Source organism: Lytechinus pictus, chromosome 10 (genome assembly GCF_037042905.1).
Source record: "Lytechinus pictus isolate F3 Inbred chromosome 10, Lp3.0, whole genome shotgun sequence".
Lineage (NCBI taxonomy): Eukaryota > Metazoa > Echinodermata > Echinoidea > Temnopleuroida > Toxopneustidae > Lytechinus > Lytechinus pictus.
This window is the reverse complement of record NC_087254.1, coordinates 1,650,146-1,669,635: the sequence shown is the minus strand read 5'-3', so window position 1 is coordinate 1,669,635 and position 19,490 is coordinate 1,650,146. Positions and strand designations below refer to the sequence as shown.

Here is a 19,490-nt window from a genome sequence, read left to right as displayed (position 1 = left end):
TCAAAGTACAGAATTTATTACCTCCATGACCAATATGTGATGTATTTATTTAGAAATCAAGTTTAAGACAATATTTGATGAAATTTTCAGTGTTATGCTTGTTTCATTTTTCTCTTTTTATTCGAATTAACTTTTTGTTGGGGTGGACTTGTCCTTTAACAACACTCTTACAGCACCTTAACAGCGATTTCTGTGCAGTCGTTCTACCTATGATCTTAGTTACTGATTTGTTAGTGACTATTAAACAGAGCTCCAACCAACAGCATTTCTGTCTGCCCAGTATGAATAAAGTAAATGAGAGACTGTTATTTTTAAAGATGCACGACTCACAAATGCATTTTAATAGCTAAGTTTTGCAATTATTAAAGTTTGTTTGACAGAGAAATTTACGGCACATAATGTATAACCTGGTGTAATTGTCCAATGTTTAAAGGACAAGTCCACCCCAACCAAAAGTTGATTTGAATAAAAAGAGAAAAATTGAACAAATATAACATTGAAAATTTCATCAAAATCGGAGTTAAAATAAGAAAGTTATGACATTTTAAAGTTTCCCTTAATTTCATAAACACAATTATACACGCTGGTCGTTATGCAAATGAGGAGACTGATGACGTCATCCACTCACTGTCAAATCTGTAAAAAATGAAATATTGTAAAGTTCAAAAAATAAAAAAACAAAAGAAATAGTGAGTGAGGGACATCATCGACTGTCTCGTTTGCATGTCACTGAGTTGTGCATATCACTGTTTTTTGTGAAAAATAAGCGAAACTTTAAAATGTCATAGCTTTCTTATTTCACATCCGATTTTGATGAAATTTTCAGCATTATGCTAGTTTGATTTTTCTCTCTTTATGCAAATCAACAGTTTTTCTGGGGTGGACTTGACCTTTAATAACAACAATCTATTAAACCATATTCATATTAAAGTTTGTTTGACAGAGAAATTTAGGGAACATAATGTATGACCTAGTGTAATTGTCAAGTTTATGTTTAAAGGAGAATGAAACCCTTGAAACCAGCTGAATCCATATCAAAGAGAAAAATCAAAGAAACATATTGTTAAAAGTTTGAGGAAGATTGAATGAATAATAAGAAAGTTATGAGCATTTGAATATTGAGATCACTAATGCCATGTAGTTCCTCCCATTGGCAATGCGACCAAGATATGTGATGTCACACACGTACAACTCCCTCATTACTTTAGTACTTATTTCACTTATATTCTCACTTTTATAGAGTCTATCACAAGGTGAGGTGTTCTCTTTATGAGAGGACAAGTACAGAGGTTTCACAACATTATATCATTTATGAATCGTTTGTCATATGATTAGAATGAGCAAAAAGATATGTTTTGGGGTATATTTTCAGTGTCCAAAAGGGGAGAGTTGTTCATCTGTGACATCATAGATCTTGGTCGCATTGCCAATGGGAGGATCTCCATAGCATTAGTGATCTCGACATTCAAATGCTCAGAACTCTTCTATTGCTAGTCCTATTTTACTCAAACTTTTGTTGATCTTATTCTTTGATTTTTCTGCTTTCACAAAAGCTAACTTGCTCCAAGAGTTTCATTCTCCTTTAATAACAACAATCTATTTAACCATATCCATAATAAAGAAAGTCAACATCATATTGTTTGTTGTAAAATCAGATACAACAGAAATATTGTTCATTAGCGCATGTTTATGCTCAAGTCAAGTTTGTTTTCTTTTGAATTATATTGAACATTGAACCTCTTTTTATCATGTTTAATACTCAGCATATAGCTTTGAGGCATGGTCTCATACACTGTAGGTCTCGTTGAGTCTCATGCCGCCACACAACAATTACTCGAGCTGATTGTCTTAATCTTGATCTTTTTCTAGCACAGTCTGATTTTACTGCCTAAGTTAGGGCTCGATGACTCTCCAATAATGTGTTAAAGATATAACAGTACCATCTCTTGGTAACACTTTTTGATAAAAAGACTTTCAAAATACAATTCCTATCCTGAAGGAGTATACCTCAGAGATGCCAACCCTACAGGACTATTGTCAGTAAAAATTACATTTGTCAAATGAGGTGTTCTCAGTATAACACATAGCGACGCAGCAATTTTTCACGCGAAAATGAGCAAAATACGCACAAACGCACAAGAACACTAAAACATCACTCAATTATTACAAGTGGAACGCCTCTAGCCTGCATTGTGTGATTCAATATAGCAGCAGAACATGAATAAAATACTGACGTGGACTACTAGTAACTACACGTATGCTCAACACAGCACGGAGCCAGCTCCACCAGTGCAGCGCGGTCATCAGGCCCCAGGCACATCCTAAACCTGCTGGCTATGCCAGGGCGCTTGCATTTTCCTAAACTTACTCTACTTACTTGGCATCAAAGCTGGCCATTCTCCATTTTTTGATGGTCCAGAGTAAGAATCGCCTCTGTTACTTACCTTTTTTTGCATGTATCCATTGTTAATCAAAATGAAAATATAAATGGCGAGTGTGAGTTTGCGGAAGTGCTGATCTATGCAAAGGAGTATTTAAGTAATAGCACTTACAAACTTAGATTCAAGATTCAAGATTTATTAAAACAAATGATTGCAGCTTGTTAAGCTGAATTGACAAATGTTTTACAAAAAGGCATAAAAACACACATAAAATCAACAAAAAAAGCAATGTTACAAAAGAATCAAGGAATTACAAAAGCAAATACGGTATAATCATGATAATAATGAAGAAGTGATCTTAGTTTTGGAACGCTTTGAAAAAGTTATTGGAATTTTCATTGAACGGAACTATTTGTTTGTACACCGTATTTGTGGAGTGATATGTGTCAATCCGTAGAAAATACGGAGAACGGGACGGTTGGCATCCCTGATACTTACATATATTAAAGAGTAACTTACTTTCAACAAATCTTGTAAGCACTGTATAATGGATGTGTCTAACTAGAGCTACCCCAGCTCTTAATACAGGTACTCTCAGAACATATTAATATACATGAGTGCATGAATAGCATCGTAGTACAGAGTAGGGCTACGCAGCACCTCAAGATGAAATCTAATTGTAACAAAAACTGACCTATTTTGGGATATTAAATCAGACTCTGTTAGGAAAAAAATTTGGAAAATGATCAAGATTATGACACTATGATTGATGTAAAGTAAAACCTGCTTAAGCAGCCAACTGTATAAAAGGACTGTATGAAGACTAAAATTTTAATTTCTCATGCATTCTTTTCTCAACTGAAAAATATGAAACAAAAACCTTTCCGTAAAGACCATCTTCTCTTTTCTTTTCTCCCTAGTGAGGACTTAAGATACAGGTTTCACTAAAATCTAACTAAATCATGCGAAAAATTTCATACAAGAAATACACTAACCTGTTCATTAGAAGAAAATAAGCCCTTAAATCGTTACTCAAACCATGGTCTAGTCTACATCTGGGCTATAATCACGGCCAATATGTCAAAACTTCATGTGTTTGGTCAATTTTCAAATAATTTGAATAGGATTATTAAGCAGAGCTGTCAACCTGAACAAGAAGTATTTTATAAGCTGGCATTCAGTATTTTGATGGGGGAAACTTATCATTTAATACATTTATTATAATCTATTTTCAAAGAAATACAATAAGGACAACACATAAACTGGTTTCATGCATAATCAGTGTTGTGCATGAAACCATCAGTTTTCTTCTCTAAATACTGAAAATCAATACTAGTTGGTGGTTTTGAATTGATTGAAATTGACTATCAAGTCATCAAGATTTGCATTACATTTGGCTACCAATAGGTAAACTATAGCATACATAAAGGCCTAAAGGCCATAGAGTCTTATTCCATAATCATTCATTCTAGAGATGAACATAATGGCCCTGTTTACTCTAACTTGTAGCATGTTTTGGAGTATATTTTCATTTTCACACTTGTAGAATAAAGCACATTTAGTCTACAGTCTAAATGAAACAAGGTGAACCACAAATATCTGTTTGGCTTTAAAAGGCAATATTAGACTTTGAAGATGAAATCAACATATATGCCTTAACAAAGAGGATGATGAATGGTCAAGTTATTCAGAGTCTATTGTATCTCCAAAAGGAAATCAGCAGTAAACAATAGGCCTAGTAAACAGATCATATTAAAGAGCTGATTATACGTAGAAAATGATCACTATCTTCACTTCATATTAAAATAAAAATTAGCATCTAGGTGTGCAGCCTTCGTCATGAGTGTGGTATGGATCCTTTTAAGTACCAATGGGGGCTCTTGAAAACGCAAACATTCTGAAAAAAAGAAAGAGATTGAGACTACCAGTAAATTACAAAGATAATATTAATAACATCTATCTAGCTAATAGAGCAGATGATCTCAAGGAAATGAATTACAATATGTCAAAACCTATTTAACCGTAACCTGACACTGAAAGCAATTCAAATGAAACAGGGCCCACGTCTTACTTAAGTATATCACTGAATGTCTGTATATACAGTTAACTTCCGCTAAGTCAATCTTGTCGGGACTGGGTAAATTTGTTTGACTTTGAAAACTGATGTGTTAGTCAAAGAAAAAAAAATCGACTCAGTACATGTACACTGTATCCATATGATACAATGTCCCACTCAACAGACAGCCGCTTGGCAGCGTAATCGGCGAGGATAGAATTCAGATTTTTGCTAGGCCAAGATGATATTCAATTTAAAACAAAATACAAACGTACCTTTAAGCCCGGCGCATACTATGCGATTAGTTGTAATCCAAATTTCAAAGAAATTGCAATAACATTTGATATGAGCATTCCAGCCATTAAAATCTTAGCAATCCGAATTCAAAATTGTGATAGGACTACAGAAATCAAAGTTCAAACCTCCCTGTTGGAATAAAAGTAAAGTCAATTCTAAATCGCAATGACGTCATCATCACCTGCGACATGAAGCCGATTTGGACTTCAATCCGAACACAGGGCTTGCCACAAATCAATTACATGTATGATTTAATTGTTCCAAACATGCAAAATGTGATTTATCAAAAAAATTTCAGTGCTATAATCCTTGAATGTGTGAGTTTTGTCTCTTTGCTTTTGCAAAGCTGATGAGTAGTGAATGTGATCACGCAGCATACATGAGACTTCAAGGTAAACGCCTGACCAGGGAATTCAAAGGGGTCAGATGGGGGGGGGGGGGGGCCTGGAAAGAATGAATTGCGTTTTGATCTACTGTGAAATAATGCCATATGTAGCAAGGACGCATGTGCATCTCTCATTCTGTTTCCTATTTTTCTCTCTCGAATGTGGTCTTTCTTCTACTTTTTCTCATTTTCTCTCATTCCACATTTTCACTTGCTTTCGTTCAGACATCTACTACTATACATGATCCTCATTATTATTAATTTTTTTTTTTTTTGGGGGGGATAATGTACAGGGCATCTCATTCTCTCCCATCTTATTCATCAATTTCACTTATCAACCTGAGCTCTAAATATCAGCTCGCCAGCCAGCCAAAACAAAGTTTATAACGTCATGAAAATAAAGCGCCCCAAGCCCCCCCTCCCCCATCTGTACGCAGGCACTGAAGCATATTACTTTAAAACTGGCTTTCCATCGCAAGCTGATTATAATAAGCTTGCATGTACGGCAACTCGATCACCACGTATGCACCACCAAGACCATTGAAAATAAATAAGCCTAATATGAAAATGCACAAAAATGTGTTTTTTCCTTCTTTTCTCTTCCTCAGTTACACACACACCCTCACACCTCCATACCCTCACACAAACTTACACAGACACACAAATAAACTACTGGTATAAGAGACTAATCAGCACAGCCTTTCGTGAAATGCTCCCCAAGTTGTCTTGAAAAGGTGCGTTCATTTGACCACCCTCCCTCAACCTACACTTTCTTGAAAAGCTCCCCTGGTTTTCTCAAACGGGTACAGCCACCCCCGCCCCTCAAATGCAGACGATGATAACAAGCCATCCTTTGCAGATGAGAAGAAGACAAAGTAATATCATACTCACTTTGAGAATCCTATCAAATTCTGCTTTATTGGACGGTTCCTCGCCCAATATTTCTTTGCACTGCTCCAAGATGTGGGTCTTTCTCACTTTGAAGTTCTCTCGAAACAGATCAAGGATTACCCCGCGGAACTGTAGGTTGATATAGATTTATTGAAAATATAAACAATTAACCTAGATAGATTTTTGAGCAGTCATCTCACAATTAATGCTTCTGAAATTGCCACATCGAGAACATATTACACACCTAACCTAGTTTAACACATGAGTGTTGCTGAGGCGAGCACATAATATGCCTGCCTGTAACGTGGAAAATTGAAATATTGGTCAAGCAAGAAAAGTGAAAGGTGGCAAGTTCACCTTTGACCTTCTGACCTCAAAATCAATAGGCTTCCTGGGATCTATGCTACTATCATACAAAAAAAAAAAAATGAGCCTAGGTTAAGTTAAACTAAAGTTATCACGTTTACAAGGACTTCAGAAGGGTAAGATGAAAACATTTCAGTGTGACCTGGACCTTTGACCTTTTGACCTCAAAATCAATAGCCTTCCTGGGATATATGCTAGTATCATACACACCAAATAATATGAGCCTAAGTTATGTAAGACTGAAGTTATTGCGTTTACAAGGAAAAGTTAATGGACAGACAGACGGACGGACGGACACCTAGCGTGATACCATCTAGGACGGGTGTATAAAAAGATGGAAGAGAGAAAACAAGGGGGGCGATAATAAATTTCTGTCTCCGGCTGCGGAGAAGGTCAAGTTTCCTAAAGGAAGCAAAAACCTAAAGGGAAGACAAAATTTATACAATGCCAAGCTACAAGAAATCCGCTAACACCTGTAAGGGAATTTAATTCAGTCAACAAACTTAGATTTTTTTTTTGAAGTATCAGAAGAAAAGTTGTCGCGTTTACAAGGAAAAGTTAACGGACGGACAGACACCGAGTGTGATACCATAATACGTCCCGTCTAGGACGGGTGTATAAAAAGTCAATGCAAATTGGGTTAAAAGCAGTATTTGAATTGACTATACTTTGTACACAGAATCACGTTTTGAGCAATTTGGGCTCCGACATGCACTTACAAAATGTTGCATAATTTCGGAACAGCATACTTGGGCATCGCAAATTTGGTCTCAAAAGATGTGCAAAGCTTGAAAGTAAAAAGTCACTGAGCAACGAGGTCAAAAAATTTCTTGCGGTCACATAGTGACGAAGTCGACCCCCTCCCAAATTAAGTAAGGGTTTGACTTTAAGTGCATAGACAGCATTTATTGTTTAAAATGAATTCCTTGTCCAAAATAACATAGAAATTGACACAAAAATCATTAAAATAACTTATGCAGAAGAAGAAATAAACAATTTTGATGAAAATGGGTGGGGGTCAATGGCCTTTTTGCCCCAAATCGTTTGACCGATTTTTCTGAAATAGGTGTCCAAATGCTCAGGAGCACAAGCTGCATCTATGGAGCTGGTCCTCTCTGTGATTTGAAACATAGACATTCAATAGCCCATCACTATTTATAGTGAAATAATTTTCCAAATATAAAAAAAAATGACACTTCATGGCATATAAATTTATACATGGCATATTACGGAGCTGCCCAAATGTGACATTATACAAATAGCGAATAGGCATGAGGGCGATGGTGCCAGATTTCGCATGAGGTGAAAGAAAGATGCTCTATTCAACGAGGCGTTAGCCTAGTTGAATAGAGCGTCTCTTTCTTTCTCTGAATGCGAAATCTAGCACCATTGCACGAATAAGAACATTCGCTATTTGTGTTGTACAACGCCTCGGAATTTAGCGAAAAAACAAGAGTTTTTCCCTGTAGTAATCTATGAAAAGGAAGCAAAAATACTGAAAGCGAAAAGCAAAATCCCACAAGCGCACATGACCTTGGGCAGCATTGCGCATTTAGCCAGCAAGCTTATACGCGTATTGCACCTTCATGTTTACTGAGCGCAATGATTTAAATCGTATTGTGACTTCACCTCCTAAAGCCGTGCAACGGTACATTTTGGATGGTACGTCTTGTGTGCAACGGTACGAATGTTTGACATTCAGCCTCCCATTTGCTCACGTACAACAAGCTAAGTAGGCATTGTACAATATAATATATTCCATGTTTTTGTACACATTGGCCCAAATTCACAAAGGTCGTTTTAAAAACCATCGGTTGAACCCATGGTTTATGCAGATTTCCTGAAAAAATTACGCTTATTTACTTACATTTAAAAAAAATGTCCAATGCTGATGCACGCTTTTGTCACAGTGTGCCAAATTGCCACCTGTCGGCATGGTTATATACGCTATTTTATTCATGAGTCCACTGTTTGACGAGTGGACTCATTAATTCAAAACAGTGGACTCATGAATAAAATAGCGTACTTAACCATGGCAACAGGCGTCAGTTTGGCGCACTGTGACAAAGGCGTGCATCAGCATTGGACATTTTTTAATATAGGCGGTAAATAAGCGTAATTTATACAGGAAATCTGCATAAACCACGGGTTCAACTGATGGTTTTAAAAACCACCATTGTGGATTTGGGGCAATATGTCTGAACATTCAGAGTATGACATATTTCAGATTTTAGATAAATTTATGAATACTAACCTTGTCTTGTGATTCACCTAGAGCTGTTCTACAAAATAATCTCTTATCTTGAATATCATTATACTGAGGTGGCCACTGAAAATAAAAGACACAATGATTGAATGATTAAGATTAAGATCACAATGTCACTGTTGTCATATTCATCATCATCATCACCAAAGTTTTCATTCATATCATGATCATCATTGATATTTTTCAGGCCTGTTGGAGGTAACCCCCCCCCCCAGAAACTAGAAATTTGACGTGTCCAAAAGACACAGATTGAGATGTCCCCGCTTAATGCGATCAGAAATTCATTCAATATGATTGAAAAAACTCGCATATATAATGAGCTTTGACCTGCGGACTCCGAATTTCAACTTTGCCTGTATTTTGGTGTCATCTACCTACACACAATTTTTTTTTTAACGTTCGTACACGTACAAGTCAAATGACATCTAAAATATTTGCATCTGTAGTGAACAAGGGCAGACGACGACCTTGACTCGAACGATCAGACGACTGCGATGCTGCTCTCGTTCACTGCTCCTAAAACTCTCTATTATATCAAGGGGTTAACTGATAATGCAAATACTAAGAATTTCTGGAGATATGTGCGTTCAATAAGGAAAGATAATGTGGGTATCCAGCCCTTGAAAGTCAACGATCAACTTTTCACCAATGATCAAGTCAAGGCTTGTGCCCTGTCAAGACAGTTTGAAAAAGTCTTTTATCGTCAAGAGTCAAAATTCTAATTTAAAGGAGAAATTCACTGATTACAAATAATCGTCTTCACGCACACCAATGTAAAGATAATTGCATGGAGAGGAGATTTCTCAACATAGATACCTAGAGGCATCACCCTGCAGAATGATATGAGATGCAACAAACAGGTTGAAAATTCTAAAAGAAAGGCCATGCATTTCTTCTTGAAAGAAACTTCTTTTACCAATCCTCATCTGAGGCGAAGGAAAATTTGTATACTATGCTGGTTAAGCCTCATCTTAACTATGCTTCTTCAGCTTAGGATCCCTACACAACCACAAACATAAAAAAAAACTTGAAAAGGTCCAGAATGCAGCAGCTAGGTTCACCACTAACACCTATGGGCAAGACTCAAGTGTTACTCTTCTAAAGGACTTACATGTATTAGGTTGGATCCCCATCCTGCTTGTTCATGGTTTAATGTACATCAACTACACATCTCTCTGAAGGATAATCAAGCAAGACGGAGTCATGACTAGCAGTTCTACATCAAACATTTCAGAACAGATGCACATGCAAACTCATCTTTTTCCAAGAACTATAAAAGACTGGAATCGTCTCCCCTCATCAGTCATATCCCAACTATCCCTAGGAACCTTTAAATCAGCGCTCAGAAAAAAACAATGAAAGTAAAACCGAAACATTAAGTTGGTGACAGCACACGACACACCTCCAGTTCAAACACCTTTATAGAGTCTTTTGCAGGAACCCTACAAAGTACCAAGCACGAAGATGAGTATCATAAGCAGTATGTCAATTTAACCACGCTTTGCAGGAATGTGTAAGCGAGTTTGGTGTGGTTGTTGAAGAGACAAGTCCTTGAAGCAGGGAAAACCTTGTTTTGTTTCAGAGATCATAGTATACTTGAAGAAATAGATTAGATGGAAAGTAGCTACTTCAAAACCTATGTATAGGACTTCACAAGGTTTTTTCTATTCTCTTCATTTGAGCTATATGTATTTTTTATCATATTTTGAAGGATGTGACAGTTTCATTGACCTGGCCTCAGTGACAAAAATTCAAAGGTAATTGGTTTGCAAAAGATATTCGCTGATAGTGAATATAGATATTGAAGTTACTTCTGCAAGGTTTGAAATTACTTATGTGTAATTTATGTGTAATAAAAAATAAACACAAACATTTGCTTGGCATTTAAAGTTGAAAATTAGTTGTCATTTCCTCAATTCAGATGAGAGCTATATAGATGGTGAATGTAGAGGGCAGTGATTTTGTAATCACTGTTTCATTGGTACTGAATTATGGTATGATATGAAATTACAATAACTCAATCAGGTAAATATTGAATACAGAGTCTCGTTATTTCATAGACATTCTGTAACATTATATTCTTTGTATCTTCAGAGCAGGTTTTTAGAACTGGTTACTATGAATGGATTAAGAACAAAGGAAAGCAGGCAACAATGGATTTTTGCCCTCATCAACTGCTCTTGATTTTCTCTAAACATATTTTCCCCACACTTTCATAATTTCCAATATTAAAGACCAAGACCAAGGCTAAAAGTGAGGTATGAAGCTGAAGAAAAACGAGGGGATTCAATAGGTCACCTTGTATCTGGTGGATTGTGATTCCATAGATCTGTATGTAGAAAGGAAGGAAGTTATTTTTTTAATATCCAGATTATGAATTTGATTTTTTTCTATTTGCAGAGGAAAACGGCACCAACAATTATTCAGTGCTCAAAAGGATAAAAAAAACTACAACTATTTATTAGGTTTTTGTGATTTCTTTGTCTGACTCTTACTGGGCCTAGACTGCTATGTCAGGAAAAGTTGTTACACATAATCTAAATGCAGATAGATTTGGAAGGCTGCACAAAATAAGCAGGAAATAAAACATACAAAAAAAAACTAGTCTAAAGCACTAGATTTCATGAATTCAAGCTTGCAGGAAAATATATTTATGATATCTGTAAGTGATAGAATTGAAAAAAAAAAGCATAATCTAACAAGTGTCGCTAAGGGGAGCACATAATACGCCCGCCTGTAACACAGAAAATTGAGTTATTGGTTAAGCAAGAAAAGTAGAAGTTGGCGACTTCACCTTTGACCTTCTGGCCTCAAAATCAATAGAATCTATGCTAGTATCATACAAACCAAATTATATCAGCCTAGGTTAAGTTAAACTGAAGTTATCGCGTTTACAAGGACTGCAGAAGGGTAAGATGAAAATATGTCACTGTGACCTTTACCTTTGACCTCAAAATCAATAACAAAGTTCTGGTTATTTGAAATTGAATTGGCTTGAATTTCAATAATTTCATAAAATGAAGAGGATTTACAGGCTAACGTCCAGACTCACTCGACACTCCATTTTGTTGACCATCAGCCATGCATTAAGTCCTTTGTTAACCGTGCAATAGCTTCAGTGGGAAACCAGTGAAAACATGTTTATTTAATGAAATTATGGAAATACAAGCAATATTTAGAGGGAACAGAACTTTTTTACTTCTTGACCATTTTCTGTGATTAAGGTATCAAATATAAGAGCAGATATTGAACTTTTTCAGCATGTGATTTTCTTTTTGAAATTCAGATACCCCCGCCAAATGAGTTTTTGGTATCCTTTCTTCAAAATTGTTTTTGCTCACTCATGTGTAAATGAGGAATAATCTAAGTAATTTCAGATGACAGAGGAGATTCTCAGCTTTACATTGGTAGGTCATTTGTCTATTGTATTTTTGATTAAGTTATATGATAAATCATCGCTAAATCTCGGTTTCGTTTTTTGTGGGACGCACTGTACATGATCACATGTACAAATGTATGTGTAATAGCTGAAAGTCTATTTGCAATGTAATACATGTGATAATCCAGTTTGCACACTACTTGTTGCTATGTCTGTCAAGCCTCTGACAATTTTCAGGTTGTTAATAAGCAGCCATCGTTTAAAAAGTATACATGCATGAAATTTGAATACATATAATTCTCTTTATTCCGAATCTTGGTTAGAATCCCGTTTGTAAATAATTGATGCTATGTCTGTCAAGTCTCTAGCAAGCTCTGACACATTTCAACTTGTCAAGGACAACTTCTCAATTTCTTATCACTTCACTGTCAGCCGACATGCAGAGATGGTTATGACCAAAGTTTGAAGTAGATTCCCCAAACGGATATACAGCTGTCAAGAGAATGAGATACGCCCATACATAATGAAATCTATGACCTTTGACTTTGCAACCCCAACGTCTACTCGGATCAGTGCCCATCCAACATGAATGTAGGAACCAAGTTTGAAGTATATCATTCAAACGGTTTTTCACTTTTTGTAGTGCTAATTTCCATGTATATAATGGCCTCTATGACCTTTGACCTCATGATGCGCAAATATAATCAGATCATTGTCACTCCAATATGTAAAAATGATTCACGTTCTTATTACAACTTGGCATTCAAAAATATCCTCAATCTTTAGAAAATGCCATATTTTGAGTTGCTCATCAAGATTCATAAATCTGATATGAATAGGCAATCATGCTCATGCATATTAATAAGTAAGATCACAGCTTTTGGGCAATCTTTTGGAGCTAAAACTTTGCACCGATGTGATCTTGAAAGAAATTTTTCGTGCTCCAGAAGTTGTAAACTTTGGACTAGAAAAGCATTCTTGCTAGCCGCAAAATTCCAGATAATTTTATTCTTTTTGAGAAAAAAATATCCGTAATTATTTTGGTTGCCATCTTGGCAACCATGGTGGGAGTTTTATGTTGCCCGCAAATAGTTTTGGTTGCCAATGGCAATGGCTTGAAAACCGCTAATTTCAAGCCATGATTATCATCATATCATCAACACCACCACCATCATCAACACCACCAAGACAATCTACATTATCAACTTTTTTATCATCACTGATACTTTGAACATAAGCAGCAGTATCAATACGAAAATGCAATGCACACTTGAATGTCACTCTGACATTACTAAAAGAAGCGATTTCAAACTCACTGCAACTTGAAGCAAAGTTCCACCTGTTTCCCGGGCACATTCTTCTAACAGCTGATCGCTGACACCTGATCCCAACACATGACCTGGAGTACATTCAGTCAATCTCCCCATCAAAAGCTTTCTCATCTGTGTCACACTCAAAATGGAATGTTCCTGGAAGATATCATCTAAGAAAGTTCTAAGTTCTGTTTTCAAATCCCCATCACCACCACCATCATCCGGCGCCCTTGCACCCCCATTGGTTGATTGAGTATTGCTGGTGGAGCTTGATCGTGTGATGTTTCCCTCGGCAACCGAATTCATGTGTGTATTTCCCTCCAGAGATACTATTGTAGGTATACGTGAGGGATGCTGGGAAGGAGTGAAAGTGTCTAAGTCTATGACGTGATTTGCCACATCTGTGTTTTGAGTTGAGGATGACTTAACTGGGCTGGAGTCTGACATCGAAGATGACTTGGTACGAGCTCTGCTACGGGCAGTCTTCACTCGCTCAGAACCAGATATGATTTCAACTGCATATAATTATCATAAAAATAAGTATACAGTCTGATTAACGACATATATATGCCTCTGATAAATGGAAAGAAAAATGAAATTCATATCACTCTATAATTTGTGTTTCAACTATGTTATATGAGAAAGGAATACTCGCTACTGAAGAAGAATGATAATCATTATTTACCCCTATAAGTGTCCTGGGGCCCATTTCATAAAGCTGTTCGTAAGTTAAGAGCGACTTTAAGAATGACTGGTGATCCTTTCTTATGGGCTAAACCATTTTCAATGAACATTTTTATGCTTACCATTCACCACAAGAAAGGATCACCAGTTGTTCTTAAAGTCGCTCTTAACTTACGAACAGCTTTATGAAACACCCACCAGGGATGGAATCCGTCCCCTCCCCCTCCCCCTTGATATTTTTTAGTGATAAATCTCTAACACAAAAAGCTTGTGCCACATCGTTCCATGGCTTTTTTCTTTCAAGTTTCGGGCAACTTTTGAGAACAAATTTGTGACACCAGATTACACTTCTGAGATACATGTACACAACACTTCATAATGTATGTCAGACCCAAATTGCTCAAAAAACATGAATTCATGTACAAATCCAATGCAAATTGTGTTTTTAGCCAAAATTCATTAATGTATCATTATTTCTACTTTTACTGATTACCCCCCCCCCTCCCTCAGCTGTGAGGTGGGTCCAACTAACCTGGCTCTAACAGGGTTTATATTCTGAAGATAAACTCCTTGTTTCATGGATGCGCCAAATTGGTTGCATACATTTTTTTATTATCATCTTTATTCTCCTTTCCCATAATGAGCTTAATTCCTTTTTATTCCAATCAAGGAGAGGGTTTTATTCCAATGATCTTACCTTCATTTCTCACTTTGCCTTTCTTCTCTGTTTCATGTTTGGGAATTTTCAACACCTTTGAAATCCTGAAAGAAACCAATAGTACGTGTAGTTTACATTTATTCAAGCACCAATATGAAAATGACAATTTTCTGCTTGTATATAAAATGAATTAGTAAAAGGGCATCAATCAAAATGTCATGACATCAATGAATGCAGGCACAGCAGGAGACCCCAATGTGCATCTCATTTAACAGGCATTGTATTTTGAATTCCCTACAAACTTCTTACACACATCCAATAGTGGTGGTTCCCAGTCAAAACACCGTTTTTCTTATTTGCCTCACTTTGGCAGCCTTTCATGTGCAGAACTTTCCAGAATAACCATCATGTTCATGAACTTTATTTAAGTGAAAGAAATATTATAATTCAGCCAGTAAAACTTGTGATTTGATCATGTTTTCAAACAAGGCTCACTCCTCCATTAATTGTTAACACAAATGTATCACAAATCCCACAATGGTGGAAAGTACTTATACATATTCATTAGGCTTCATTCATAATCTTGTGACTGTGTTCGCTGTGCCAGTCTTATATTTTGGGAGAACATCATAGTTTTATGCAGGCCTTTACAACACAATAGGAACTTAATGTACAGGAAGCATTGTAACGATAATTTTCAACAGATAGTCGGCAGGCCATATAATTGTATCATGTTTTTTCGTGGTCTGGTCAGTGGTGTTAGAATTAAAATTCATGATAACCTTCTAAATTTTATAAAACATGCATAAACACTTTGTTCTCCTCACGATTATACTCCCAAATGTATGAAAATTAAATAATTCTGACGTTATTTCAACGCTCATTCTTCGTGAACACTGCTTTTATAAAACATGCTGGCTTCTGGTTTACGTGATTCCGGCCAATCAGAAGGCAGCATTTTCGGGCTCGTTCACGATCGACTTCTAACATTGACAACCAAGATGGCAACCGACGCTACGGCCACTGGTTCGTCGACAAGTTCAGAATTAATGTGTTTCTGGCGATGATTTAAATGCATTTAATGCAACAACGTGGGCCAAAGCTTTGAATTGCGAGGGCACGCAACAGAATTGTATCGAAACTTCATTGTGAAATGACTGGGATGGAATAACACTTGTCATAAGAGTCTTGCACGTAAACTTTAATGTTGACCTGAAAATGACCTTTCACTTTACCATGTGACCTCCGACTGCAGCATAACATGCAGGTCGCCTAAGTACATCTACCATCCAAGTTTGGTTGAAAAGTGACTTATGGTTACGGAGTTAGGTGTCATAAGAAAGTCTTGCATGTAAACTTTAACGTTGACCTGAAAATGACCTTTGACCTTACCATGTGACCTCCGACTGCAGCATAACATGCAGGTCCCCCCAAGTCCATCTACCATCCAAGTTTGGTTGAAAAGTGACTTACGGTTGTGGAGGTTTGTGACGGACGGATGACATTTGGATCCCTAAGTCTCGCCTTCACCTCTGGTGGGCGAGAAAAAAGTGATCACTAGGTGTCGGCCAAACTTCGTTCAGGTGAAACAAAAAGGTGGATTTTAGGTGGGTTTTGGGCCTTTGATTTTTTTTGTATACAAATATCCTCCCCCAAATTTCCCACTTTTATCATTACTCCTACAAAATTGAACTAATGCACGGTTTGGAAATTTATCACTTTATTCATTTTGTTAGTTCTCATGCCAATTATTAGAGTAATTACATAGATTTTTGGCTTTGAAATTTGTTTACTTTATTTCACACCATTCAGCTTTACAAATGTGGGGGCATCGTGGTTTAGACTCTTTCAATCAGAGGGACATGGGTTTGAATCCCAGCCATGATGCGTTGTGCTGCACTCAACCCAGGTGAGCTGAATGGTTAACTGGCAACATTAATTCTTTGAATGCACCGAGCGCATTTAGCAGCTGGAGCTATAGTCGGGGGCAATATATAGTGCGCCACTGAATAAGCAACTATATAATAGGCACCTCATAAATGCCTTACATTATTATTAATTCACAAGTGATCATAACTGATCGCAAGGCCAGTAATTGGTGTGCAGCGCTGTGCATGAATGGGCTGAGTCAGGTCTATCAACATTCACAATATTGGTCAAGAGTGGTTTGAATATATTTTAGACAAGAAACCTGCCTTGTAAGGCTATACATCGCTGAAGGTTATAAGAATATGATATTCAAGAATTTCTGGTTTGTTTATAAGCTCATACTATCTGTCCCATTTTGTTTTGGCCATGAATAGGATAAAAACTCACTGCTGGAGCTTAGCCTGCCATAGCATGAGCTGGCGTTGATAGACTTCTGAGAAGCGATCAACAAAGTCCCTGTCATACTCGTGAAGGAATTCCCAACCTTGGTTGACCTTGGGTTTGGCCATCTGTTCAAGAATCTCCTTGGTGTCTTCTGCTTGCAACTAAACACAAAGGACAATACAATAAAGAAACACTATGAATCGAACATGATAATAGAGAAGAACAATAGACAATAAGGCAAGAACAACATAATAATGAATAACGAATCTCTTTCATGTCTTTATCTTTTCACTAAAAACAAAAATAATATTGTAACAAAGAATATATACATATATACGAAAAAATTGTATTTATGTTTAGACAAGTGGATCGCTTCTGGCAGTCTCACCTGCATTACGCGATTCAATATAGCAGTGCTAACTTTGAGAAGTACTATAAAATAATTATTCACAAAAAACACCATTCATATAATGATACAATACTACGTTCATTGACCCTAAATGACATTTGTCCTTGATCATGTGACCTAAGACTTGTCAGTGATACTTGATTACCCCTTTGTCTTCATTTCATAAACTATATCTATAAACTTTGAAAGTTAAGACAGCAATTTTATAATTACCTCCAACATGACCAAAGTTCATTGACCTTAAATGACCTTTGACTTTGGTCATGTGACCTGAAACTCGCACGACATGTTCAGTGATACTTGATTACTCTAATGTCCAAGTTTCATGAACTAGATCCATACACTTTCAGAGTTATGATGGTTATTCAATTAATACCCCCAACATGGCCATAGCTCATTGACCTTGAATAACCTTTGACCTTGGTCATGTGACCTAAAACTCTCACGACATGTTCAGTGATACTTGATTACTCTTATGTCTAAGTTTTATGAACTAGATCCATACACTCTCAGATTTATGGTTATTCAATTAATACCCCCAACATGGCCAAAGTTCATTGACCTTAAATGACCTTTGACCTTGGTCATGTGACTTAAAACTCAGGCAGGATGTTCAATAATACTTGATCACCCAAGTTTCATGAACTAGGTCCATATACTTTCAAAGTTATGATGACATTTCAAAAACTTAACCTTAGGTTAAGATTTTGATGTTGATTCCCCCAACATGGTCAAAGTTCATTGACCATGACCTTTGACCTTGGTCATGTGACCTGAAACTCAGGCAGGATGTTTAGTAATACTTGATTAAACTTATGTCCAAGTTCCATGAACTATATAGGTCCATATACTTTCGAAGTTATGCTTTCATTAAAAAAAATTAACCTTTGGTTAAGATTTGATGTTAACGCCGGCGCCATCGGAAAAGTGGCGTGTATAGTCTCACTCTGCTATGCAGGTGAGACAAAAATCAATAGTTAATGAAGAATATGATGTAGTTAGGGTTAAGAAAATAATATGTGTGTGATATTAATGAATATAATAGACCTGTATATATCTGACCTTGGTTACAGAGGCTACCTCTTTCCTTACTACACATCGACTCTGAGTAAATCTCCACATCTGAAAAAAACAAAATAAAGAGCTAACATTGGAAAATACATTATTACAACACAGTAAACAATAATCTTAACTATGAGTGTGTTTGCTTATTTCCTTGATGCATAACATTCCTGAGAACTTCCTTATTTCTCTTTGGTGAAAAACATTTTAAATTCTCTATTATTCTTTGGGAGGGGTTCTTTTTATGAAACAAATGACTAGTTGTAGATTAATTAAAAGAGAAAAGATTGGCATGCAGTACCTTAATTTTCATCGATAAAAGTTTGTAGGATTTAATATTCGAAGGCTAACATTTTACACATAGGCCTATCTTTCCGATATTGAGGATATCAAAACAAATGGTACAACATTCCTTAAGTAAAAATATAAACTTGAAACCTCACAAATCCCAAATTTAAGGAAAAGGTATGTCATGTACACATAATTATTATATATTGACTGAAAGAATACATGTATGTTCTTCCAAATAATTTTATACCACATTTATGTGTTAATGCTTGGGTGATCAGGAGAGGAGGTATTCTTTGCAGTGATGTAAATTTTGATTTGTGCCAAAGTAAGGCATGACTGCAATGAATGAATGCAGATGTCAATGATGTGACAATCCTACAACCGTTTCATTAACATCCATTTCAAAACACCTTTTCAATAAATATCATAATTGTTTAATAAACACTTTTTTAGTATCAATTTTCAAGTTAATTTCATTGAGAAGGGACTTGAAATAAGTTTACATCTGGATTCATTCACTGTAGTCATGCCTTACTTTGGCGCAAGTCAAAATTTACATCACTGCAAAGAATACCAAATGTACTGATTATCTAAGCGTTAACACATACCACATAAATACAGTATCAAATTAATTGGGAGAAGGTACTCTTTCCAGCCATAGACAATGATAATAAGTTCATGACATACTTTTTCCTTAAAATGCGGATTTGTGTCAAGCTTTTTTAACTCACACAGTTTT

General features: G+C 36.3%; 1 protein-coding gene across 1 annotated transcript in view; it reads right to left on the bottom strand.

Moving 5' to 3' along the window:
* Positions 1-2,561: 2,561 nt before the first annotated feature.
* LOC129268939 (DNA-directed RNA polymerase III subunit RPC5-like) overlaps positions 2,562-19,490 on the bottom strand; it is a 52,440-nt gene continuing 35,511 nt past the window's right edge. The window contains exons 11-17 of the mRNA XM_064105109.1: positions 18,461-18,520; positions 16,993-17,150; positions 14,716-14,780; positions 13,338-13,849; positions 8,631-8,705; positions 6,011-6,139; positions 2,562-4,278 (exon numbers count right to left, since the gene is read on the bottom strand). Of these exons, the coding sequence (XP_063961179.1) occupies positions 4,219-4,278; positions 6,011-6,139; positions 8,631-8,705; positions 13,338-13,849; positions 14,716-14,780; positions 16,993-17,150; positions 18,461-18,520 (1,059 nt within the window). The 3' untranslated portion in view covers positions 2,562-4,218. The remainder of the gene's footprint in view (positions 4,279-6,010; positions 6,140-8,630; positions 8,706-13,337; positions 13,850-14,715; positions 14,781-16,992; positions 17,151-18,460; positions 18,521-19,490) is intronic.